The sequence below is a fragment of the Amphibalanus amphitrite genome, unplaced genomic scaffold, assembly GCF_019059575.1.
Source record: "Amphibalanus amphitrite isolate SeventyFive unplaced genomic scaffold, NRLGWU_Aamphi_draft 001168F_arrow, whole genome shotgun sequence".
NCBI lineage: Eukaryota > Metazoa > Arthropoda > Thecostraca > Balanomorpha > Balanidae > Amphibalanus > Amphibalanus amphitrite.
In genome coordinates this window covers 134,415-161,232 of record NW_024882662.1, presented here as the reverse complement: position 1 = coordinate 161,232, position 26,818 = coordinate 134,415, and the positions used below count along the sequence as shown (strand labels likewise).

At 49.0% G+C, this 26,818-nt stretch overlaps 2 protein-coding genes across 2 annotated transcripts in view; one reads left to right on the top strand and one right to left on the bottom strand.

Annotated features, from left to right (window-relative positions):
* Window positions 1–26,818, bottom strand: part of LOC122370792 (guanylate cyclase soluble subunit beta-1-like) — a gene marked incomplete at its 3' end in the record, with an annotated part of 67,110 nt that overhangs the window by 36,017 nt on the left and 4,275 nt on the right. The window contains exons 2-3 of the mRNA XM_043346694.1: window positions 14,457–14,689; window positions 13,906–13,979 (exon numbers count right to left, since the gene is read on the bottom strand). Of these exons, the coding sequence (XP_043202629.1) occupies window positions 13,906–13,979; window positions 14,457–14,459 (77 nt within the window). The remainder of the gene's footprint in view (window positions 1–13,905; window positions 13,980–14,456; window positions 14,690–26,818) is intronic.
* Window positions 88–12,488, top strand: LOC122370789. Its single transcript, XM_043346689.1, has 4 exons — window positions 88–237; window positions 4,508–4,674; window positions 9,666–9,765; window positions 10,318–12,488. The coding sequence occupies exons 1-4, from the start codon at window positions 163–165 to the stop codon at window positions 10,585–10,587; spliced, it is 612 nt and encodes a 203-aa protein (XP_043202624.1). The 5' UTR covers window positions 88–162; the 3' UTR covers window positions 10,588–12,488.

Genomic DNA, 26,818 nt, shown 5'->3' with positions numbered 1-26,818 from the left:
GCCTTGAGACTGGATGACGACCGGCTCCCATTGGCCGCTGCCGCCGCCGCCGCCGCCGCTGCCGCTGCCGCCCCGCCGCCGCCGCCGCCCTGCCACCGACGACAGAGGCCCACACGCACCACGAGACGCGAGCGACCAGCAGTGTGAGAGAGTACAGACATCATGGGGAAAAACGACTGCTGCTGCGGAAAGTACAATGCCCGGGAGGGTACCAAGTTCATCGCCATCGCATCGAGCGTAAGTTTTAAACAGGAGAGGGAATTGTGCCATGTGCCAGGGAACGAATTAGGAGGGTTTGTATGCGGAGTTTGACGAGATCGGGTCACAATTTAGGACATCTGGCCGGATAGCTTCACATGTTTGAAAGCTTCACCTTCTTCTACGTGAGGAAGGTAGCATGACGATGTTCCTCTGAAACATGTCCATGCAACAACTTCCCGTGTTCACATCCCAGGCTCATATCTCTCCACGGTTTATAAGAGGGGCGTCATCGCGCCCCCGTTTTGGCGGGCGCCGCCGTCGCCGCCGCCGCCGCTGCGTGGCGCGTCGGTCGTCGCGAGCCACGCCCGTTTGGCCCTGTCGCCAACGACGATCGCCGGTGGCGACGAGACGAAGCAACAAGGGGTGGCGGCCAACATTAAGGCCACAACAATAGTAGATGTTCCGTGATCGAGGGCTGCTTTTGGCGAGCGACCGGGCGTGGTTATAGGAACGGGGCGGAATTCAAACCGCTGATGAAAAGGCATGCAGAATTTGATAACGTTTAAATTGTCGTGTTTTTGGACTCATGATGCAAGCAATATAATGCGTAAGGCTATACATTCCTTTGTGCAAAGCCCATTAAGCCAAGCCATGTGCCTGAAGTCCAAACAGGTAGAGACTGAGAGTGACATGAGCTTGGATGGGTTTTAAAACGGATAAGAATATGAATACGGGGATAGAATATGACTGCCAATCGATAATTACGCAGCTCCTAGGACCCAACCTATATGATCCACAGATCCACTAACATTGCCATCAGCCGCATATACTGGAAACCAATGCAGTGTCCCCTCACTACAGGTTCCTGGCTGCGCCTCTGTCCCTGAACTACCCCTCCCATGACGCCTGGGAGCGCCACTGCGGGATGCGCGCCGATGGGGCGGGGCTGAGCGCGCCGGCTGTGTCCGCTGAGATCCGGCCAAACATGTGCCAAGATATACACCGGGAATCCGCTAACGCCGACATATAATGGCAGCTAGCAATATTTTACATATGCTAGGAGAAAGCGCCGGGTCCCTAGTATCTCATGACAACGAATGTTTCACCATCAAACGGCAGCCAGGCAGCTTTTTTTGCTCAGTATGGCGGCCTAGCCACATCCCTTAGGACCGTGGCCCTTCTCTAGGCGGCCCAGTCAGTCAAACCCCTAGGGGAGCGGCCCTTTTCTTGATTCGTAGCGACCCAGCCACAGCCCTAAGGCAGCGGCCCCTTTTGGTACTTTTAGCGTCCTAGCGCTGCTTTCGGACAGCAGCCTCCCCCATAGCATCTCGCACGTCTTCTGCTCCTCTGAAGGGGCGCGCCGTCTCACTCCAATTGATCTTTATGCGGCACATACTGATGGAACGGCTGCATTTGCTCCAACGAGGCACAATTGGAAAATTAGCCAGATGCTATTGCGGTGATACATGCTTCTGGCGTAATTACACAGACAACGCGGCTAGGGGTCAAGAGCCAAGAGGAACAAGAGGCCGAGGGACTTGGAAATGGACTTCTCCGAGGTTTTGATGTAATGCTTTTGGATCAAAATACAATTGTGCATGTCAACGATACTTGCAGTATTACATTGAGAAACGATGAGAAGAACCCTGGGCCTTGCAGCAAAAGCAAACATTTTCTTGCAAAACAACATCTGTTGCATGGTTCTGTGTGTAACTGAAGCCAAGTGATCTCGGTCGTGACGAGAGACCCGCCAGTGAGCCCTTCACTAAATAGCCGCAAAACAAACAGTGCTCAAACCCAGCACAGTGAGGATTAACTTTATCTTCCAGAGAGTAACCGCAGATGCATCCATTAACAAATTAAGTACGACTTACAAACGAGTTTTCGCCCGACGGATGTGCATTGTTCAAGGCACAAAATCAGTCTGTAATGGGCATTTAAACCTGTAAATTACTCATGTATCTGCGATAATTGTGACCCATTAACAACTTAACAATACTTCCGCTGGGTATCACTTGTATTCCTCCCCCCGGGCGCCGGTTCGAGGGGGGGGGGAGGTAGCTACCCACCGGACGATGGTAATCCATACCGCCACCGACCACAAGAACTGGTCAACAGCCATCCGAAATCAATGGACAATCGACGACTCGCAAAAAATAACAGCTATGGTGAAGCATGCGATGGGTCGCACGATGAGATGTGATGAAATGACGCGATTAGACCCCCGCATGTGAGCGGTGCATTAGGAGGGCAGTATTTATACGTAAAACGGTATCTACACCATCCGTGCAGCTTTCAGCAGAGATGAATATGTATGACTTTGTCATTTAGGGAGACTGGCCCCACGTGACAGTGCGCCGTCCTTGCTCCCGGAAATCCTATTCGAACGACCTGATAAATTTATAGTATAATAGCTTAAAACTTCTTTGGCAATGCCCCAAAGAGCATCAGTTTTTTTGTCAAACTTCTTCGTGATAGAGTTTTTGCATTTTTCCTGTCGAGTGTCAGCCTATCGAGGATAATTTTGTTCACGTAGGTAGGACACATTAAAATGAACTAACGCATTCTTTTGTTCAAATCAGGAACGGAAGGAACGGTTCTATCTTCACCCCTTTCCCCATGCTTAACATAAAGGTAAAACGCCAGTCATAAATACTAACAAGCAGCTGTGCGGCCCCGTCAGCCCTAACACCTGTAGCATGCAGAGACAACAGGTCCCCGTACCGTATACCCCACGACCTCTGACGCAACGGGCGATCTTTCGCCAGTCGTCACCATCCTACTGCACTTGACATAACACTTTTCTTTGTTTAATTTTTTACGCGACCCAGCTGGGCCAGTGGCAGAGGTGCGGATACGGCTTCTGGTAGTGGCAGTTTACCAGTTTATTATTGGTTTACTTGATTTACGACTATACCGACCCACAGCCACTGGACCAAGGATGGGGAGAATTCAACGGCTCGGTAGATCATTTAGGAAACATACCCACGTAGAGGCTTCGGGCCTTCCTGTATACAATATCCAGGCGTTGGTTTACAGGGTCAGGCCGCTCTGAGTACAGGGCCGGGGGCGGGTGGGCGGTATCAGCGGCCGTTCACGGTCTACCGCTCTGGCTCGATGGTGGCTGCAGCGGACAGCGCCAGGTCCGGCGCGCGGCGGCGGCGGCGGGCGGCGGCGGCGGCGGCGGCGGCGGCGGGCGCGTTCGTTGGCCCGGGCCAGGCCCGAGGGGTGTTCCGACCTTGGCCACGCGGCCCGACTGTCAGACAGACGCACCGGCTCGGCTGACAACGAGCGGGCAGCGCCATGGCCGACGCCGAGCCAACTTCCCAAACGGTCTCGGCACCCCGCCTGATATAGCTCGGTTAGAGCCGACCATACTGATGACCCGGCCGGCGGGGGCTGGGGAGGAAGGGGAAGAGTGGGAGGGGTAGGGAGGGAAGGGTGGGAGGGGGACGGCTGGACACATGTCCTAGTAGGGTCAGAAAAGTGGCATGGTTCTTAATCAGATAACATAAGAAGTACTGAGAAATTAATTAGAGAACTCGGATTATCAAATTATCAGAGTCCCAGGAAGGGAATTCTTATCAGGTGGGTTCGATTGGTAAGAAGGACGCTAACGGCAAGCGAAAATTATTCGGTAAATTTGCATATTTATTGGTTTTGGTGAGCATGGTTTAATTTCTGAAGTGTAGAAGTGCTCCTTCCACATTTCCCGTATATCGTGTTACTTCTATGCCAAAGACGAGTATTTCTCTGAGCGTTACCTTGTCATTCATGAACTGTGTTACTATTTCCACCGAATACCGTGTTACCATCGTGTTACCATGTCCGCCAGACCGTGTTACCATGTCCGTCACACACCGTGTTACCATGTTCGTCACACCGTCGGTTTACACACCGATGTACTTTGGTTCGGCGAACGTGCACGTAAACTTTGACCGCATCCCTGGACGTCAAGCAGATGTGTTTAGACTAAACCGATTCATATACTGGCAGCTTATGAACGCCTTTATCTCAAAATGACTCGGACAACAGTTTCGGACAATTTATTTTTCTTATAGGACTTACAGAGACGACTTGGTTTACTCAGGAGGAGACTATATTTTATGAGTGCAGAGACGACGATGACAAAATGTTTTGTGATAGGTATGCGAAAATACGCAGACGTCTTTCAAATACGCAACGTCTTAGACTGCTTCGTTGATGTGTTCCTCGTCTTCGGGCTTAAGATTGTACCCCTCAGAAGCGCCCCCCCCCCCTGTCTCACCGCTCGTGCCGCTTTCTAACTCCCCCCCTCCGTTTTCAGATTCTGTCGGCCCTCTCCATAGCTGGATGCATTTGGGAACTCATGAAGCTGATGAGGGCTCAATCGGAAATTGAGCGTCTGATCGGCTCCCTGGAGAATCTGGGCAACACCCTGCAGCAGCTGGGCGGAGAGTTCACGTCCAACAACAACTCACGCCAAACCGCCAGGTGAGGACTGGGAGTGCAGGCAAAACTGGTGGCGGAGGGGCTGGGATCCGGACCAACTGGGCGAGATGACTGGACCAAATTGTTGAGGCTGGACGAAGTGTGGGTGGGCCTATGGACTGTGCAAAATGAGGGAATTGGACCAAATGGTGGGATGGGATTGGGCCGGACTGGTACTGAAAAATGGACCAGGAGGGGACTGGGACTAGAACTGGGCCAATTGGTAGGTGGAGATTGGGACTGGGCCAAATGGGTGGAGGAGGGGGCTGGAATAAACGCCTAATGGACTTTGCGATACTTTGTAGCGGGCGCGTCTGCGACAGAAAATGATGCAATAAGGAAGGGCTGGGACTGGGACAGATGATATGAAGGAAGGTGTGGAAAAAACGAGGCTAAGGAATGAAAACGGACTGCGGAAAGGGAGGATCGGGGACTGGACCAAGCTGGGACTGCACCAAATGCTAGTGGCGATGGCGTGGCGAGTTTAGCCCTATATCGGACTCACCTGCTGAACTCACTTGTTATTGTGAGGTTTCCTTGCTCATTGCCCAGATGGTGGTAGGGTTATACGAGACAGGAAACCGTGTCGAAGAGAGACGTGCCAACGCGAACAATAGATACGCAGGACATTCAGAACTGGACTGTGCAATTGTTAAGGGTTGGAATGGCACGTCTGCTTGGGTGTAGTTGTTGCTGATGGAGGTAGTCCTTGTGTAATTTGCAACAACGGACGGGGTCGTGTGCCAGGGTATAAGTGTTAGGCATACCACCGTTTGGCCGATTTACCCATTTGGTCTACCAGAGAATCGCCGATTATTGGCTCAAATGTGAAACCTGAACTGCTCGATTGAACATTGATATTTGTAAAAGGAAAACCGTTCGGTTCAAATGGTTGAATTGTAACACTAGGTTAGGCTGGGGGGATCCGTGCTATCGTAAGTTATATCGGACGTGGCTGCGAAACTTCTCTCGGTACGAAACTTCTCTTGATCGGAAGAAAATCGGAGGGATGAAAAAGAAAGAGCGGCAAATCGGAGCTACGTTGTACGTAAGTTGTTTCGCAGCGTTTAAATGCCCGTTTTACTACGATTTAAATGCCAAGCAGATCAGCTGACCTCGTAATACCATGTCGATAAGGTCGAATTCCCCATACGTCTATAGTGTAAAAGTGACCCCTATTGCAAATGGGCTGTCAGGGACATCTCCTCCTCTGTAAATTTGGAGGGATGATGTGTCGGCATTCCCACGTTCGTTTCGGAGTCCATCTGTTCCATTTGGAGCCCGTCAGTTGGCGTCAAGAGTTGGCGCAGCGAGCGCCCCGAAGACTGCGTCTGCGCACGAGGCTTCGCGATGTAGGAGTATTTTGACGAAATCGCCCTCGCTGCAGAAGAAATAGTTCAGGGGGCGCTCAGATGATCGGGAGGTTTCAATTGATCAGGGACCCACCAGGTGACCAGGGAACCCTCTGATAACCAGGGGTCCTTCCAGTAACCAGGGACTCCTTCAATAACCAGGGGCCCCTCAGTAAACGTGGGCCACTCAGGTTACTGCAAGAGACAGGAGTCCCTTATAACCAGGGACCGGCAAGGTCTCTCAGGTCCGTTTTTGACAAAGCTGTTATTGATGTCATATGCGAGCCCTTTGCCACCAGCAGAGGGCCCTTTCAAGCCTTTTTTAGGGCCGTTTAACGTCTCTTGAGTTTCCTTTGAGGCTAAGGGCCTCTTCAGCAGCCGAGGGGTCTTTGAGGCCTTTTTGAGGGCCTCTTAACGTCAGCTGAGGACCGTTGGACGCCATCTGAGGACCGTTTGGGGCCTTCTGATGGCCAGTAGATGCCAACTGAGGGCTCTCTGACACCAGCTGAGGGCACGCTGACACCAACTGGGGGCCTCCTGACACCAGCTAAGGGCGCTTTTATATTTGACACGAGCTCAGGGCCTTTTGACGCCCTTTGAGACCTTCTGAGGTCCGTTTGACGCCAGCAGAGGACCCTTTGGGTTCATATTAGGGCCCTTTGCTGCCTTTTAAGCGGCCTTTGAGGCTTTTTGAGGGCCGCTTGACGCCACCTGAGGACCGTTGCGGTTTGACTCCAGTTACGGACCGTTTGAGGCCTTCTGATGGCCATTTTGCGCCAACTGAGGGCCGGGGGGCCCTCTGACACTAGCTGGGGGCCCTCTGACACCAGATAAGGGCCCTTTAAGGCCTTCTGAAGTCCGGTTAACGCTAGCGGAGGGCCTTTTGAGGCCAAATGAGGGCCCTTTGAGACCTTATAAGGGCTCCTTGAGGCTTTTGAGGGCCGCGTGACGGCATCTGAGGACCGTTGTACTCCAGCTGACGACCGTTTGAGGCCTTCAGATGGACTTTTGGCGCCAGCTGAGGAGGGCTCACTGACACCAGCTGGGGGCCCTCTGACACAAGCTAAGGACTCTTTAAGGCCTTCGGAGGGTCGTTTGACGCGAGCTCAGGGCCCTCTGACGCAGGTTTAGGGCCCTTTGACGCCCTTTAAGGTCTTCTGAGGTAGGTTTAACGTTGGCTGAGAGCCCTTTGAACCCATCTGAGGGCCCTTTGAGGCCATCTTGTGGCCCTTCATTTGGCCATCTGAGGGCCCTTTGACACCAGATGAGGGCCATTTGACGCTAACCGAGGGCCCTTCGAGACCATCTGAGGACCCGGTGACCCCATCTGTGGGCCCTTTGAGGTCTTTTGAGGGCCATTGAAATTTCACCACAATACCCCTGGCTGCGCTACTGGGCATTTATGGACTCGTATGGGCCTGCTGGGGAACGAGATGGGCCCTCCCGGTCTTTTTAATCATCATTTCAGTTCATTTTACATGGTCTTCGGCGGTCTAAAGATTAGGGACCCCAACTCGAATGGGGGGAGGCCCGTGTGCCCTCTCCTGTGTGCGGCCTTGCCGACACTACACCGCTTCCCCTCCCTCCGCCATAAACGCACCGCTGCACTGCTAGGCGCCGACAAATACGGACCGGCGCCGCAACCGGCTCCCCCGCGGCCTGCCTCGCGTTGACATAGCCCTTCCCGAACACCAGTGTAACCCCCACGCGGCCTAGGTATCGCCGCGCCCACCTGTCCGCGGCGCGGCCTCTGATGGCGTATCGGATCATTGATGGTGCGATACATGTTTTGGTCAGATTTTCGCAATTAACGCGAAAAATTGCTTAAAACACTTTTTAAATTTCAAAATTAAAAAAAAATAATAATTACAAAAAGGACGTGAAAGTGACCGTTTTCAACGTGTAAATTTAAAACGCTCTAGCGCAGCCATTTTTGAAGAAATCGACTTCAAATTTTGCACACGTGTTCATCAACCATATTTGTTTAACCCGCGCCCTGCTGGGGGGGGGTGTTTGAACACCCCCCCCTTGTGGTTTTTCGCGAATATCTCAAAAACGGCGGCGCCTCCGCGCCGCCGTTTTTGGTACACCTTATCATACATCAATTCTACACATGTTGTCAAAATTTCAGACCAAGGTCATTCAAGGTCAGGTCACCAGGTCACTTGAAGTGACCTCACCTCATCAAAAGTTTCAATGTCTGTCATAGCTACACCGAGTGACCGATCGCTTTGAAACTTTCAGCGATTGCTAAGAGCAATAGCATGTACAAAATGTATATCTCAGAATTTTGATATCGATGACCTAAGGTCAGGTCAATTTTGCGACCTCCCCATTATAAGTCAATGGGAGAAAATTGAAATGCGCCTCTTTTGGATGAAAGACATTATAAACACTCCGAAACACCGAATTACAAGTGGTTTAGACACACTGAACATGAAAATGGTGTCCGTGACCCTTGTTTATGCCCTGAGGTCATCTTAGGTCACGAATGGTATCTAACAGTTTTTCGCAAATAACTTTTGATAGAGGCATGCTAGAGCGATGAAAACGCCTTAGATGTGTTCAGCTCGACGATACGGATCGACTGATATGCAACATGACCCTTTCCGGTCAGGTCATGACCTTGACCTGAGGTCAAATTTTCAAGTTGACCTTTCAAGGTCAAGTTATAGTTCATTCGATGCGTCTTGACGAGAGGAACACGATGCCGGTAAAAGTAAGCTCGTACAGGGCTTGGGTCAAAAGTTATTGCAGAAAAACTGTTTCCAAAAAAATCGGCTATTTTTGCAGTTTTTGCCCCCTGCAGGCAAAACCGTTGATGTTAGGTCAAATCTGAGAGAATTACTCAGAAAGGGCGTTAATAGGGCTATCGAATGCGTTTTTCCGCGGCGCTGTAGCTCTATTGGTTCCCGAGTTATGCGTTGGCTTCTTGGAAATTTTCGCCATTCGACCTGGAAATTGGCGAAATTTTGCCTTCAATGACCTCTGGTGACCTGACCTTTGACCTGACCAAAAAATTGACCGAAGCGATTTCGTCATTATTTTTGACGCTCTTTCGAACGCCGCCTTCCGCGTATCGCTACGTGGCCCAGGAGCCGAGTTACAAGGGGGGGTGTTCAAACACCCCCCCCCCCCCCCAGCAGGGCGTGGAAATCCAGGACCCCCAGCCGGGCGCGGGCATAGGTATATTTCGGTTTTGTGAAAATTTTGAAAATTTCTTATATTTTTCTCTTGAGAAAGAGGTAAAGCTTCGCTACGATCGGCCTTCCGATCGACCGAGAAGATTCGTAAAGTTAGTTCGTATCTTCACCATTTGCGATACAACTTGCGTATCTACTTAGCCTACGATGTGATGGATCCCTCCAATATCTGTTCCGATTCAACTTACGTTTGATCGCAACTGCGAGGTGCCTTGCGATTACATGGATCCCCCCAGCCTTAGTTTCACACCAAGTCACCCGTAGGATTGTTGCCTGTATGTCACCATTTCCGCCATATTTTGGCGTCACCTTCCGCCTAACTTTGGTATGACCTTAGCTTTTTACAACGATTCCATTTGCAAGATGAAGCTGACTGTCGGGGGTTTCTGTCGACATAATTCAAGCTATTATGTGGTATGACATTGGCTTTTATTTACAGCGATGCTTTCTACCAGAGGAAGCTCGTCGTTGGAGTGGGCCTCGGAATCGTTGTCGTCAGCCTGCTTACCGCCATTGCTCTGTTCTTCGCCGCCAAAAAGGTAATGTTTTCAATAGAATTGGTAATAAATGATCTCAAATCCTAGCAGTGAACTTGCTAATGCCACTGGCTGACACAGAACAATTCGTGGTTTCATTGTTCGGTACTCGTCTCCCTCTCGTCTCCCTGTCTGTAGAGAATATCTGTTCCTATGCTCCTGAAAAGTCTCTCTTCCTGCAGGGAACAACTGGTCATTGCGCCTGCTCATTCTTCTTCCCTCTATTATAATGCAATAACTTGCAACCATTTTATCATTTCTTCTCGATGCATCCACAGCGCAGCTGCTGTTTGGCCCCTTCACGAAGCTCTGCCGAGCCTGTTTCTCACCGAACTGCTTATCAAAACACCTTGTTGTTTTCCTCCTCCCCCAAGTCAGAACGACTGATCATAACGCTCTGCTCAACTCCAGTCTTACACAGAAGTCGGAACAGCTGACACCCTACATTTGCTAGAAACAACTGATAAAGACGCCCTATTAGGATTCCCTGCGACGGACGCCATCCCACAGATCAGGCGATCCTAACACAATGTTTTTTCTCGCTCTCTTTCACAGAACAACCGCTACATCGCCCTGCCCTACATGATCTGGACCATCATCCTTCAGATCCTCTACGGCATCGGCATTGCCGGCTTGATCTTCCTGCTGGTTGTTGGCGACTGGAATAACAGCGAGAACGATATCATCCAGACTGTCGTCGCTCCGCTGGTAGGCATAATCATCAGCTTTGTTCTCAACACATGGTGGCTGATTGTGGTATTCAACTTCTACAATCTGCACAGGGATGGCCAGGCTTTCGACAGTATTCCCATGCAGACCGCCTAAGAGGGAAGAAGGTTCTGCGAGAGCTGTGGAGAAGTCAGATGGTGAAGGAGAAAAGATGAGGCAGCACCGGGAGGAGTGAAGTCAAAGCGTGCGAGATCTGAAGATATTGAGTGGAGGTTGAGTCGAGACATACGAGACACAAGATCAGATCTCGCAGGTCTGAGAAGTGGCCGTGGGACTGTGAGCCTGCAGGGTGGGAACGGGGGGGGGGGGGCGGTTCAGAGAAGCTGATTTGCGCCACTGTCAGGATTCTGTTTTTGTTTGTGGGTAAGTTTCACACGCACTGAGGTCAGTCCTTTGCGCATCTAGGATTGTGATTTTGGGCGTTGAATTTCAAAGATTGTGGACCGAGGATATTGATGTGGCTAAACCCAGGAAGTTTGTCTGGTTATGTCACTGTCGTCTCTATATCGTCAGGCAGTAGCCGCTCGACTGAAATCCGTGAGGTCTCGTAGGACGTCGCGTAAGCCAGCTAACACGCCATTGCTGTAGGGAATCTTGCCGTGCGAAAGCTGCTAGCTTTTCCTCTCTGTATAGATAAGATTTGAGCTCGTGAGCTCGTGTTGCGACTGAATGGTGAGCGATGTTGCATTGTGAACCTCAGGCATGCTATCTTTCGCCATGCCTTGGGGTTGACCGCACAGACGGCCATGCGATTCTTACACAGTGCGCTTACTGTGAGCACAGGTAGCATTAGTCAGGTGAGCTTGCCGTTTTGGGGTCGGCACCGCCGTTTGAAATTTACACTCGGCAGATGGCGCCACCTCGGACCGAGCCTGAACCGATTGTGAGCGATGAGCATGTCAGCTCAGCTGTCACTGACAGATCTGAACTCAGTGACAGGTCAAAGGTCATTAACAGGTCAAAGGTCACTGACAGGTCAGCTGCTATTGCCAGCTCATCTCTCGTCAGAATCTCTCAGCGACCGCACTTTTCGTAATGCAACACGTTTTCGCTAGCAGGAAAAGCACCTGTCTTTTGATATTATTTTGCCACCCTTGGTATGCGTGTGGCTGCTGCATTTTATCACGGGCCTGCACTTGTTTTTCTGTTTTAGTTGATTGCCAGACCTATCCACCAGTCAACTGCTATGCAGTTGCTAGACTACACGCATCGTCTGTCGCGTTTACAAGCTTTGACACAATCGCTAGATAAGGAGTACTTACACATATTCGCCACGCACACGCTTCTAGAGTCTCTTACATCATCTTACTGATGTCGCACTACCAGCCTCTCTCTCTGCGTACGCGTATTGTGCCAGACCCCCAAGGGATCCCACAGATCCCCAAAGGGTTCGGCGTGGTGTCACAAACAATCTCATCTCGCTTGACTATTGATCGGCCGGGCCTTTCTCCCTCCAATCTCCCATATGTCGTGTCTCTCGGTGTATTCATGTCGTACGTCCGTCTCGGTGTGCGTATTGCGGTGTATCGCGAAACGGTGAGCCATTTCGGAGCGCATTGTGCTATAGAGCGCAACTTCTCGGCTCTCGTGTCTCTATGTGGCGTATTTGGTCCCCCTCCACCTTTGGAGGGAGTTGATCAAGAAGTTGATGTCACTCGGCTGCCAGGGATGTCACTCGAAAGATGCACTCATGCGCTTTGTATGGCCTTGGATGTGCTTCTCTCGCGACACTCCGTCAACGCTTTGACAAAACAACCATGTGCCTTTGTTGAAATACGTCCATCGTTCAATGTAACTACAAATCTGGGATGTTGTATCGCTTGATGCTAATGCCTGCCTTTTCGAGCCTTGCTAGCTTCTCTCGTACGCGGGTATATGTGTACAAGATCTGTCATCAAAATGTTTAATGATATTCAAGGCAGGCCTTTTCTTAGTAGTTATATTGGCAACGTCAACATTGCGCATTTCTGTTGTCATTAAATAAATGAAACGTAAAACCTTGTCTTTGTGGAGTAGTAAGTAGTAACACTCTTTTAGTGATTGGTAACATGCTAAATGTGTATTATTAATTGCAGTGCTTATATCAGACCGCTTTACATCGGAACGGGCTTCGAACTTTTCAAAATTAGCTGACATCACAACGAAGTGAATTCCGTTAGGAAGACGACTGTCTGGTCCAGGGGTACGTCCCTTCATCACACGTGATTTCATCAGTGAACCTTACCGTGAATAGCACGATAAGTTGGCGGCCGGTGACGTCAAACACAACTGAAAATGGATGAACCGTTCGTGAAGTGGCTGCACCTTTGTACGCTATTATCGCCTAAGGTCAATCAACCAAAGGCAAAAAAAAACGACCTCAATTATATTCTTGTAAGCTTGGCCACTAATTAGCTTAATCAGCTTCTGTTTTTCATTTTATAGTTTTATCTCAGATCCTGCTGCCCATGCTGTCCCCAAAGCAAAGGGCCAAGGGGCACGATTGGTACCAGAGGTAAGAGCTTCAGCGACCAACAGTTTGGGTGCGTACTGCGTAACCCCTAGACCCCCTCCCTCCAGTCTCCTCTCTCTCTCTCTCTCTCTCTCTCTCTCTCTCTCTCTCTCTCTCTCTCTCTCTCTCTCTCTCTCTCTCTCTCTCTCTCTCTCTCTCTCTCTCTCTCTCTCTCTCTCTCTCTCTCTCTCTCTCTCTCACACTCTTTCTCTCTCTCTCTCTCTCTCTCTCTCTCTCTCTCTCTCTCTCTCTCTCTCTCTCTCTTTCTCTATCTCTCCCTCTCTCTCTCTCTCTCTCTCTCTCTCTCTCTCTCTCTCTCTCTCTCTCTCTCTCTCTCTCTCTCCCGAGACTGTCAGCGGGGACACTCTGCTGATAGCTGGAGTATCACTATTCAGCCCGAATCCAAACTGCTGCAGTAGTTGGAGCCCTTATCTTGAAACCGATAGTGCATGGTAATGTGTATCAGAAACAAACATGCAAATATAGGCATATCACGCGTATAAAAGTAAAAAAAAAGTTTTCTTAAGGGCTAAGGCTAACTGACGTGAATTTCTGCCAGTTACATGGATCAAGAGGTCATTTATTAAAATTTACTAAATACTTTTCTTGACTTTGGAAATCATTCGTGCATATGATAAATATTACTTGGTGTGGTGGTACGATACACTTTTAAACTTCAATCGCAAAAGTAAGAAGCTGAGCTGACCTTTGTGACCAATGCCTTTCGAACCAGGAACAACCCATCTAAGTGCATTATCCCTCAGTGCACTCCAGCTGTCACTGTCAGCACGGTGAAGGTAAGTACAGGGCTAAGAGCTATCAAAGGTAAATTAAACAATCACCCGTTCTTTTAACAACGACCACGACGAGAGTTTGGCAACAATCGGAGAAACAAAACCCTTTGCCTTTGGTCAGGTACTTACAGAACTTTGGCCCAGACGCCGGGTCCGAGATCTTGTATCACCCAGGATCGCAGGCACGCCTGAATTAGGCCGTACTGAAAACCAGACAGGACATAGTCGGTGATAGGTAGGGTCAGGGTGATCCAGACTCGCTGGCTAAGGGTACTTTTAGATAAACAGGGTTTCAGACAGATGGGCTGAGCCTGAGTCAGGCAGGTATGAAGCAGACCACAGTACAACCGGGGCAGAACTTAGGTGCATACAGATGGGGTGAAGCAATCGCACCAAAAACACACACAGGGACCTTTACAAGACTTCCAGCAAATACTTTAGGACTTTAGGTCATTTGAGTGAAAACTCTACCATTTACTACCGCCGTTGTCCTGCGTGTTCCGTAATCTCTCCTGTAGCTAAATACTTCGCTCCAAACGTTTACCAGATGTCTTCATTGCCTTGGTTCTTAAAAAAAAAACACTGAAGTTTTTTCACTAATAACTGATTAATCAGTCTACTTATTACTGATTTGTAAATCTACAAGTCTATGTTATCCAGCGTTAGCGGATAAATCTTACCATGATGTGCTGTAAAAACTCCCGCAGTTGGCAGTCGGACCTGATCTATCGACCCACACTGGCAGGTCGCCGCAGTTCTTCGACGCAGTACCGGTTGGCCTCCTTGCTGTACCCGTCACTGTTGGTTTGGTGTGCCTCTGTTCTGAGTCGCCGTTTCACCCCCAGAGGCTCAGTTGGAAGGCCTCTACGCGGTCAGTCCGTGTGATAGTTCAGTGGTGAACAGGAGCTAAACCCTGTCAACAGAGGGGTGAGCTGTCAGACGAGATGTGCTTGTGATATGCGCTCTGCTGTCAGACGAGATGAGCTTACTAAATTGACTGATTTTATAACGTTAGAACGATTGTTTTCTAAGGTTTATCTATTCCACGGCACATTGTTCTTAAAATCATAGGTGAAGTTCATAGCTTAAAGCATTACTTCGAGGCAGGGGTGTGCCAAATACTCATTGGTTTTAAATTGGTTGCGTGTTGATTTCCGCAGAGTATGTTTGAATCCTACTTAAGCCGTTGTCAAACCTTTTACATTGCAAACAATACTAGCTGTCCTTCGGCGACCTTCAAGGGTCCTAAATGTGGTCGCACGACTCCGTTTTCCATCTCTCTCTGTCCATTTTCAACCGATATAGTCGCGCCCACAAGGCTCCACATGATACGCAGTGAGAGTCAAACCCCCGGTGTCGCACGGAGCTATGGCCTTTAGGCCAGCACATTTCCCGAGCGGAATGAATTTCACAGCCAATCATCTTCACATGAGAGAGCGGAATATGATACCCACCCGGAAACTGCAGTAAAATGAATGAAATATTGGCCAGAGATTGATGAGGAAGCCTGCGCATGACTGGGGGAGGGGGGGGGCTCCACAGAGCTCCCCCTCCCGTTTTCGGCAATACCTATCTTCTATACCGTTTCACGGATCTACACGAAACTTGCAGCACCCTCAGCAGCATCAATTTGACACCTTGTGTTAAAATTTCAACTATCTAGCTACCATAGTTTGGCCGGAAATGACGTCAGAGTGACGTCATGTCGGCCGATTTTGATGCAAAATATTGAATTACGACAAACGCTCTCAAGAGCTTAGTTTTAAAGCTAGATCCAATTTCTGTGCATCAATGGACTACAAACACACGTAGCTATCAAACTGCTAACTCGAATTTTCGAAATTTGGAAAATTTTGAAAAATATGTTATTACAATAACATTTCTTTTTATTTGTTCAACAAGTTCTTGATTTTTCGCAAAAACCGGAATATAGGTATGTGACAGAACACACACTGGTGAACTACTCTAGCAAGTTTTAGCTCAATATCTTTAAAAATAGCCAAGTTATTTGCATTATTGTCAAAAATTTGCAATAATATATTTTTTAAAACCATTTTTCAGTACGTTCTTGACATCGCACAGCAATATAAATGGCACCATCGTGTTCCTAAGCTCATACTGCATCTGATAGGCATCTTTTTTGTTAAAAAATCATTTTCAAAATTTGACCTTTTCTGTTCTGAAATTGACCTGACCTCCGGTAAATTCAGCTGAAAATGACCTCAAATGACACATACGACATTATTTTTTAAATCTACGTGTAATATGGACCATAAAACACGCGTGACGTGACCGATACATGATATACAATTTTCTTGACCTAGGATGACCTGGCGTTGACCTGAAAAATTCGAAGTAAAAGTTCGGTACCATCAGGTTATCTAAGGCATATACATATCAAGGAGTGTGTAAACCAAAAATGAGCCTGATCGGACTTGTCAGCCGGCGGCCAAAGCCTAAATTGTAAACAAGCAAAAATGCCGATAATAATTTTACTTTGACCTGACCTGAGACGTCATCGGTGGCCTCGAGGTCAATAAAAATAGGTGTTGCCCGATAGACAGTTTTTCCAGGGTTATCAGATGCCGTTTGAATTTTGACGATCGGCCCAGTAGTTTCGGAGATAGGACGAGGCTGTGGAGAGCCCCCCCCCCCCCCCCTCAGTCACTCACGTTATGGAAAATACCCCAGCCATGCGCGGGTTAATATTTCATTAATTATATATTTTGCGGTACAGAAGATTACCAAAAGGCCGCAGTTCGTTTCCATAAAAGCTTACTGCACATTGAGAAAGAAGTTATGCAGAAAATTTGATCCACATTTCACCATACCTTTCATGGTTGCCAGAAGCCATTCATCCAATTCTTGCAAGGGCAATAATAAGCCATTGAATATTATTATTCAACGCCAATATTATTCAAATGTGTCAGTTTTCCAATTACACCGTTAAATGGTATGTTGAATGCTTACGTATTTTATGATGGGGTCGCTCCTGCAAGCACTTGTGACTGACAGCTGACACGACTTTTGTTGACCGGCCACCGTCCTCCGGAGGGGCGGGCGGCTGTGCCCCGGGGCGCCCGCGCTCCTCGCCCGCTGATTGGCTGGTGCCAGGTGTCAACCGGGTCACGTGATCACCGCTTGACGAAGGCGGCGCTGGAGTGCCGGCCTTATTGAGTGATCCATAGTTACAAAAAAAGCAATAATGACGAATGAGCTTACCGGAGCGCAGATGTTAGAAACAGTGACGGAAGCGTGGCTCCTTGTCGATGCTGGGAGCTTCCATCAGTTCCAGTGACGTAAGCTCCCAGCAGGCTTGTCATTTGCCTCAGAAGTCGCATCCTAGTAGCGGGGCAGAGTGAGGCTTAGTCGGGCTTTTCAGAGTTGATCTGGTAGATATGGTAGGGATGGGGTTTTTCGGACTCCATGACAGGCTTGGCGAGGAGTTCCAGTAGGACTATTTGCGGTCATGCATGAGGTAAAGCTTAGCTTTGATCTTCGATGATCATTTGCCTCTCTCGCTAATACCTAGCATTGATGTAGTTTTGGAGGCTCAAGCTGGATACATGGCATAATGCGTATCAGCAGCCGGGAATCGGACGGGGTTCAAGTTTGGCTCGATCCGAGAGATGACGTAACTTTTCCAGACAGTCGGAGCCAGACAGTCTGATGTGAAACGCCCTACATTTAGGATTCTAGAGCTGGCTTGTGTCCCATTTCGCAAATGTGACCATTTCGGATCAAGTTTGTGGGCGAATCCCGTTCAGAATCAGAAATGTATCGAACCCGAACACACGATGCACACGGAATGAGCTGGGCGGTGCGCAAATGGGCACAGAAGTTCTGCTCTGCTTCATTGCACGTGTTCCATTCTCATCTCATTCAAAGTCAGGGGCGTATTCTCATGTGTCATAAGTCATAACTCATTCCCAAAGCTCAGATTATGAACTGAACCCGTCAAATGCTGCACTCGTTTATGCGCTTTCAGACTCAGGATTTAAGCATTTGGGGTTTCAAAGTAAGCTACTTTAAATATATATATATATATATATATATATATATATATATATATATATATATATATATATATATATATATATATATATATATATAATCTAATTCCGTTCTCCTCAGTTGCTGATCAGCTTACACATGTTTCCATTCAAACCTTCCTCCATTGCAGCTCGGAAAGTGCTTTATTGCAAAGGAAGCGCGCATTTGAGCATTCATCAGTATAAGTATAGGTTTTACGTCAAATCCCTCATATATGGTGACGGTGTGCAATGTGCATCCTCTCATGATTCCTGATAACGAAACCACATGACTTCATTGTCACTCGGTCTACACAAAGCCCCCCAGTGCCCAGTGGTGACATGTCACGCCTTAGGCGTTGAACGTGCTTAGGTCGGAAGTCTTCTCATTTTCTACACTCGAAACATTACGACGCAATAACCCATGGTGGGGTGAATTATAATGCACACCGCATTCTGCGTATATTGATTCTGCGTTATTTGAGTTGGTTCTGACTTTAGGAAAAATGTCAGCGAGATGAGAGGTGCCCAGTTGGTGCTTAGTTGACCACCGGCGTATTACTCGTATAGCACCGGACGGAATTATTTGCGCATGCATATTAGCGATTTAGCGATACAATTAGCCAATCATGTGAGCGCACGATTTCCAAATAGCGGTACCTACATAAAGATTTGCTAAGTACGCTTTACACCCGAGAGGCCGAGACAAAGTGCTCTTGTTCCGGTCTTATGTTGGAGTGGATGCTGCCGTTAGATTGGCCCGAGTTGATCGCCGGTGATACTGATATACGCGCTTGATCACTGTCGATCACGACGATTCCTGTCATTCAACCATTTACCCAGGATCTACCCACACATTCAAAATATTCACCAGAGCAATATCGGAACGGATGCCGACCACATTATCAGGTCGGCGATTTGTCTCGAGTACGGAAGACGCGGCTACATGCACTCGATGATGTGCTTTCATCCGTGCATATTGGCCACCTTGCAACTCTGATCCAATATTTCAGCATATTTTTATTTAACCCTCGCATGTGTGCGGCGTTTTCCAGCTTCTAATGTGTAGGGGGGGGGGGGTCGGTTGGACCCCCCCCTTGCCGTTTGGCCCCTGATCGAGCTAGAGCTTCGCGGAAAAAACGAGCGTGTTGCCCGTGACGAGAGGAAGCCGATGATACCCAATTTTAAGGTCCTAGGTCATTGGTTGACCTTCCAGGTCAGGTCAATGACCCAAAGTCGGGAAAATCGGGACCTGTTAGAAAGTCGTAAAGTGTGGCTGCTAAGGGGTTTTTCGGGGTGCTGATCACGAATATCGTGTTAGTTTTGATCACAGATGATGTCTTGAAGCATTTAGACCAGGTCGGGTCAGGTCAGGTCAGGTCAACCAGTAGGCGTCGTGACGGGTATTCGTAGTACGTGTCAACCGCCTCTGACAGCTTCGTAACATGTTACGAAGTCACCAAAACTACTTCGTAAATGTTCAAATGGTTGCTAAATTCGAATTCAGCTCCAAAAACTAGCCTAGAAACATGTAAAACTCGAAAAAGTGACCCGAGGTCACCCGAGGTCACCAAAGGTCAATGACCTGACCTGAGCTTCAGGTGACCTTGACACACACGGGAGTAACATCAAATCACATGTTTGAACGTTTGAAACCACGAAAAGCTTGCAAACACGCGGCTAGTGCGAGCCGACATACGCGAAATCGCGATTCCGGCCAAACATGGTCTCGGAAAAGAGGTCACAGGTCAAAGGTCATTTGGGTCAGGGTCATGAAATTTTCAGGATAGGTGTAAAATTGATCAATGCGAGGGTACTGAAAGTTTCGTCGCGATCGGCCGCTTTTTACGCGAGTTATTCGCGAAAAACCATGGGGGGGGGTCCATCCGACCCCCCCCCCCCCTACACATGCGAGGGATTAAAGCTGATTTCTAAGGGCAAAGCAGCTAAGGGGTCGGCTAGGTCTGCACAAACGGGCCAATTTCAATCAGGGCGTATCTTACCTATAACCTATGTGTGGCTCCCTTATGCGTGCGTTTGTGTGGGTGCACGGGTCGGTTCAAGTGTGTGTGAGTGCAGATAATAAACACAATGGCTGTTCAAAGCGAACTGCTTGCGCTTGCTCAATGCTCACTGTAAACATGCGATTATCAATTTCCTCACAAAACCTTAATCAAAACGGTTTGCAAAATCAGTCTTTTCTAGTTCCTGCGTGAAGCACTTCAACCTCAACACCAAATGAGTCCCAGCTCAAATATTTGAACTTCAATCGATGGCAAGTTAATCAGCTAGACACGCAAATATGCCGTGGAAAACGCGAGTGGATAAAGAGACCTTATTTTGCAGCCGATCGAAAAGGCGTGCGTTCAAAAGGCATTGAATGAAAGTCTTTTTGCCCAGTCATACTAAACTTTCTAACTCATATTCACCAGAATTATAACGTCAGGAAAGAATCGTTCGCATAAAATAACGTGAATGCGTACCTTCTGTTCTATTCACACAAACAAACGACGTTTTAACTGACTTGATTAGAACGCAATACCATGCATAACTGAATTTGAGAAGCTAACTATTCGTAGGTCTAGGTAGGTATATGGGTGTGCTAAGATAAATGCCGCAGAAAAGAAACAACAGGCGACTGAGGCACTTCAGAGGACTTGTTCAATGTTCAAATAGTAGCTTGCTGAACCACTATACAAACAATCCGCAACAGCTCTCAAGTAAATCAGCATCATCATGTTTTGCGAAAATGCCGGTCTGTTCCACAAAACGCTAGTCTTTTATCTTCCTGACATATTCACAACACACAAGCCCCAACCGAACAAAGACGAACACAGTTGCGCCATTGAAACTGCATTTAATTAAAGTGACCATCCCACCTTAACATTAGTTTTGAGTTGAGATAGCCAAAATGGGGTCCCTGTCTTGCACTTACCGGTTTGAGCACTCACAAGATCGAGAAATGCCTCAAATTGAAAATATCTAAGTTCAAAGTTGCAGCACTTGGATTCAGTGTATTAGAATATGCATTAGAATGCCCCCTCTGAATGTGTGACGTCAGCGCAGATCTAACGATTTTAAATCTATACTACTATTTGAACAGGATCCGTCTGTTTGTTTGTTTGTTTGTCCGCCACGCCGTGTAGTGGGTTCAATTCCACTCGCCTACAGGGCAGACGGTATATCGTAGGGGGTTGAAATTTGCACACCTTATAGGTGACAGAGCGGGTCAGCGCCTTTTCTAGGTTCCGACTCGCTGGGGTGCACGGTTCGCGCGTGGCGGGCGCCGGAAGAACGCCAATGGAATTTTTATTGGTTCGTAGATCTTCATTGAGAGCCGGGGTCGACAAACTTTTGTGGCCTAAATGCATGCCGATCGGTGGCGGGTGCCTCGCATTGGCGGATGGGCAAGTTTTTTAATTTGAATAAATAGTGGCGAAAAAATGTGTTGATTGTCGCTAAATGGGTACAGTTTGTGATAGGAATTTACAAATGCACCGCGTTTGCCGCAATGCGTCACAATTATCTAAGGACGCCATTTTTGCCGCAAATCGCACAGTTTTGTCAAATATGGTCCGATATGGGTGCAATTTGGTGCCAGGATGCATGCTCAATCGCCGGGTGAAAATGCGCCGCGTTTGTCGCAATGCGCCACATTTGCCACAAAGCGCCATTTCCGACAAATTCGAGTAAGGGTAATGGAATGGCACGAATAGGGACAGGGCTGGGAACACTTTAAGTCTGATATTTTAGTACTGATTGGATCCAATTATTCTGTGAGCTGACATGACCCAGCGGTGTTGGTAGGGGTAGGGGTAGGGGTAGTGGTAGGGGTAGGGGTAGGGGTAGGGGTAGTGGTAGGGGTAGTGGTAGGGGTAGGGTAGTGGTAGGAGGTAGGGGTAGGGGTAGGGGTAGTGGTTGGGGTAGTGGTAGTGGTAGGAGTTGTGGTAGGGGTAGGTGTAGTGGTAGGGGTAGTGGTAGGGGTAGGAGTATGGGTAGTGGTAGGGGTAGTGGTAGGGGTTAGGGTAGGGGTAGGGGTAGGAGTATGGGTAGTAGTAGTGGTAGGGGTAGGGGTAGATGTAGTGGTAGGGGTAGGGGTAGGGGTAGGGGTAGGGGTAGTGGTAGTGGTAGGGGTAGTGGTAGGGGTAGGGGTAGTGGTGGAGGCAAAAGCAGAACAGTGGCCCGGGCTGATCCGAGCGGACGAGAGGTGACCTATGTGACCTGACCTGACCCAAAGTGACCGGGGCTGACCCCTTTGACCCGTCTTGACCCCGTATCACCCAAATTTCATCCAACAACGCCCTCAGAACAGTTCTTTTTTAAATTCTCTTCACATTTCCGTCCATATCTATGCTTCTAGCCAACACATCGATTTGAAACGAACACCATTCGAAAGCAAATTGGCTGGTGCCGCAATTTTTTCCTACCACGCAGCAAAGCAAGTGGCGCAGCCGCTTGTCTATCTTACTATTTGAACAGGATCCATCTGTCTGTTTGTCTGTCCGCCACGTCGTGTAGTGGGTTCAATTTAGCCGGCCTACAGGGCAGACGGTATATCGTAGGGGGCTGAAATTTGCACACCTTATAGGTGACAGAGCGGGTCAGCGCCTTTTCTAGGTTTCGGCTCGCTGGGGTGCACGGTTCGCGCGTGGGGTGCGCTGGAAGAACGCCAATGAAATTTTGATCGGTTCGTATATCTTCATTGAGAGCCGGGGTCGATAAACTTTGTGGACTAAATGCATGCCGATCGGTGGCGGGTGCCTCGCATTGGCGGAGGGGCAAGTTTTAATTTGATTGAAAAGTGGCGAGAGAATGTGCTGATTTTCGTTCAATGGGAACAGTTTGTGATACGATTATACAAATGCACCGCGTTTGCCGCAATGCGTCACATTGGTGACAAGGCGCCATTTTTGCCGCAAATCCCACAGTTTTGTCAAATATAGTCCGATATGGGTGCAATTTGGTGCCAGGATGCATGCTCAAACAACAGGTAGAGATGCGCCGCATTTGCCGCAATGCGCCACATTTGCCACAAAGCGCCATTTCCGACAAAATCGAGTAAGGGCAATGGAATGGCACGAGTTATTCTGTGACCTTACATGACCCAGCGGTGTTGGTAGGGGTAGGGGTAGGGGGTAGTGGTAGGGGTAGGGGTAGTGTTAGGGGTAGTGTAGTGGTAGGGGTAGGGGTAGGGGTAGTGGTAGGAGTAGTAGTAGGGGTAGGGGTAGGAGTATGGGTAGTAGTAGTGGTAGGGGTAGATGTAGTGGTAGGGGTAGGGGTAGGAGTAGGGGTAGGGGTAGGGGTAGTGGTAGGGGTAGGGGTAGTGGTAGGGGTAGTGGTAGTGGTAGTGGTAGGGTAGGGGTAGTGGTAGGGGTAGTGGTAGGGGTAGGGGTAGGGGTAGTGGTGGAGACAAAAGCAGAACAGTGGCCCGGGCTGATCCCAGCGGACGAGAGGTGACCTATGTGACCTGGCCTGACCCAAAGTGACCGGGGCTGACCCCTTTGACCCGTCTTGACCCCGTATCACCCAAATTTCATCCAACAACGCCCTCAGAACAGTTCTTTTTTAAATTCTCTTCACATTTCCGTCCATATCTATGCTTCTAGACGACACATCGACATGAATCAAACACCATTCGAAAGCAAATTGGCTGGTGCCGCAATTTTTCCTACCACGCAGCAAAGCAAGTGGCGCAGCCGCTTGTCTATATTACTATTTAAACAGGATCCATCTGTCTGTTTGTTTGTCTGTCCGCCACGCCGTGTAGTGGGTTCAATTTAGCCGGCCTACAGGGCAGACGGTATATCGTAGGGGGTTGAAATTTGCACACCTTATAGGTGACAGAACGGGTCAGTGCCTTTTCTAGGTTTCGGCTCGCTGGGGTGCACGGTTCGCGCGTGGCGGGCGCTGGAAGAACGCCAATGAAATTTTGATCGGTTCTTATATCTTCATTGAGAGCCGGGGTCGACAAACTTTGTGGACTAAATGCATGCCGATCGGCGACGGGTGCCTCGCATTGGCGGATGGGCAAGTTTTAATTTGAATAAATAGTGGCGAGAGATTGTGTAGATTTTCGTTGAATGGCAACAGTTTGTGATAGGATTTTACAAATGCACCGCGTTTGCCGCAATGCGTCACATTGGTCACAGGGCGTCATTTTTGCCGCAAATCGCACGGTTTTGTCAAATATGGTCCGATATGGGTGCAATTTGGTGCAAGATACGTGCTCAAACGAAAAGTATAGATGCGCCGCGTTTGTCGCAATGCGCCACATATGCCACAAAGCGCCATTTCCGACAAATACGATTAAGGGTAATGGAATTGCACGAATAGAGGCAGGGCTGTGAACACTTAAGTCTGATTTTTTAAATACTTATTGCCGGATCCAATTATTCTGTGACCTGACATGACCCAGTGGTAGATAGTGGTAGTGGTAGGGGAAGTCGTAGTGGTAGGAGGTAGGGTAGGGGTAGGGGTAGGGGTAGGAGTAGTAGTAGGGGTAGGGGTAGTGGTAGGGATAGTAGTAGTGGTAGGGGTAGTAGTAGGGGTAGTAGTAGGGGTAGTGGTATGGGAAGTGGTAGGGGTAGGAGTATGGGTGGTAGTAGTGGTAGGGGTAGATGTAGTGGTAGGGGTAGGGGTAGGGGTAGTGGTAGTGGTAGGGGTAGTGGTGGAGGCAAAAGTAGAACAGTGGCCCGGGCTGATCCAATCGGACGAGAGGTGACCTATGTGACCTGGCCTGACCCAAAGTGACCGGGGCTGACCCCTTTGACCCGTCTTGACCCCGTATCATCCAACTTTCATCCAACGAAGCCCTCAGAACATTTCTTTTAAAATTCTCTTCACATTTCCGTCCATATCTATGCTTCTAGACGACACATCGATTTGAATCGAACACCATTCGAAAGCAAATTGGCTGGTGCCGCAATTTTTACCTACCACGCAGCAAAGCAAGTGGCGCAGCCGCTTGTCTATACTACTATTTGAACAGGATCCGTCTGTTTGTTTGTTTGTTTGTCCGCCACGCCGTGTAGTGGGTTCAATTTAGCCGGCCTACAGGGCAGACGGTATATCGTAGGGGGTTGAAATTTGCACACCTTCTAGGTGACAGAGCGGGTCAGCGCCTTTTCTGGGTTTCGGCTCGCTGGGGTGCACGGTTCGCGCGTGGGGCGCGCTGGAAGAACGCCAATGAAATTTTGATCGGTTCGTAGATCTTCATTGAGAGCCGGGGTCGAGAAACTTTGTAAACTAAATGCATGCCGATCGGCGGCGAGTGCCTCGCATTGGCGGATCGGCAAGTTATTAATTTGAATGAAAAGTGGCGAAAAAATGTGTTGATTTTCGTTCAATGGAAACAGTTTGTGATACGAGTATACAAATGCACCGTGTTTGCCGCAATGCGCCACTTTGGTGACAAGGCGCCATTTTTGCCGCAAATCGCATAGTTTTGTCAAATATGACCCGATAAGGGTACAATTTGGTGCAAGGGTGCATGCTCAAACAACAGGTACAGATGCGCCGCATTTGCCGCAATGCGCCACATTTGCCACAAAGCGCCATTTCCGACAAATACGATTAAGCGTAATGGAATGGCACGAATAGGGGCAGGGCTGGGAACACTTTAAGTATGGTTTTAATACTTATTTGATCCAATTGGTCTGTGACCTGACATGACCCAGCGGTATTGGTAGGGTAGGGGTAGGGGTAGGGGTAGTGGTAGGGGTAGGGTAGTGGTAGGGGTAGGGGTAGTGGTAGGGGTAGTAGTAGGGGTAGTGGTAGGGGTAGTAGTAGGGGTAGGGGTAGGGGTAGTGGTAGGGGTAGTGGTAGGGGTAGTGGTAGGGGTAGTAGTAGGAGTAGTGGTAGGGGTAGTAGTAGGGGTAGTGGCAGGGGTAGTGGTAGGGGTAGTGGTAGGGGTAGTAGTAGGGGTAGTAGTAGGGGTAGGGGTAGGGTAGGGGTAGTGGTAGGGGTAGTGGTAGGGGTAGTGGTAGGGGTAGGGGTAGTGGTAGGAGTAGTAGTAGGGGTAGGGGTAGTGGTAGGGGTAGTAGTAGGGGTAGGGGTAGGGTAGGGGTAGGGGTAGTGGTAGGGGTAGTGGTAGGGGTAGTGGTAGTGGTAGGGGTAGTAGTAGGGGTAGGGGTAGTAGTAAGGGTAGTGGTAGGGGTAGTGGTAGGGGTAGTGGTAGGGGTAGGGGTAGTGGTGGAGGCAAAAGTAGAACAGGGGTCCGGGCTGATCCCATCAGACGAGAGGTGACCTATGTGACCTGGCCTGACCCAGAGTGACCAGGGCTGACCCCTATGACCCGTCTTGACCCCGTATCACCCAACTTTCATCCAAGGAAGTCCTCAGAGCAGTATTTTTTAAATTCTCTTCACATTTCCGTCCATATCTATGCTTCTAGACGACACATCGACATGAATCAAACACCATTCGAAAGCAAATTGGCTGGTGCCGCAATTTTTTCCTACCACGCAGCAAAGCAAGTGGCGCAGCCGCTTGTCTATACTACTATTTGAACAGGATCCATCTGTTTGTTTGTTTGTTTGTCCGCCACGCCGTGTAGTGGGTTCAATTTAGCCGGCCTACAGGGCAGACGGTATATCGTAGGGGGTTGAAATTTGCACACCTTCTAGGTGACAGAGCGGGTCAGCGCCTTTTCTAGGTTCCGACTCGCTGGGGTGCACGGTTCGCGCGTGGGGCGCGCTGGAAGAACGCCACTGAAATTTTGATCGGTTCGTAGATCTTCATTGAGAGCCGGGGTCGAAGAACTTTGTGGACTAAATGCATGCCGATCGGCGGCGAGTGCCTCGCATTGGCGGATCGGCAAGTTATTAATTTGAATGAAAAGTGGCGAGAGATTGTGCAGATTTTCGTTGAATGGCAACAGTTTGTGATAGCAATTTACAAATGCACCGCGTTTGCCGCAATGCGTCACATTGGTTACAACGCGCCATTTTTGCCGCAAATCGCACAGTTTTGTCAAATATGGCCCGATAAGGGTGCAATTTGGTGCCAAGGTG

Excerpts from the sequence above, each read along its gene's own strand:
- LOC122370789 (XM_043346689.1), top strand. The coding sequence starts at position 163 with ATGGGGAAAAACGACTGCTGCTGCGGAAAGTACAATGCCCGGGAGGGT. Across the intron at positions 238-4,507 it reads TCATCGCCATCGCATCGAGC|ATTCTGTCGGCCCTCTCCAT; the intron begins GTAAGTTTTAAA and ends CTCCGTTTTCAG. Across the intron at positions 4,675-9,665 it reads AACTCACGCCAAACCGCCAG|CGATGCTTTCTACCAGAGGA; the intron begins GTGAGGACTGGG and ends TTTTATTTACAG.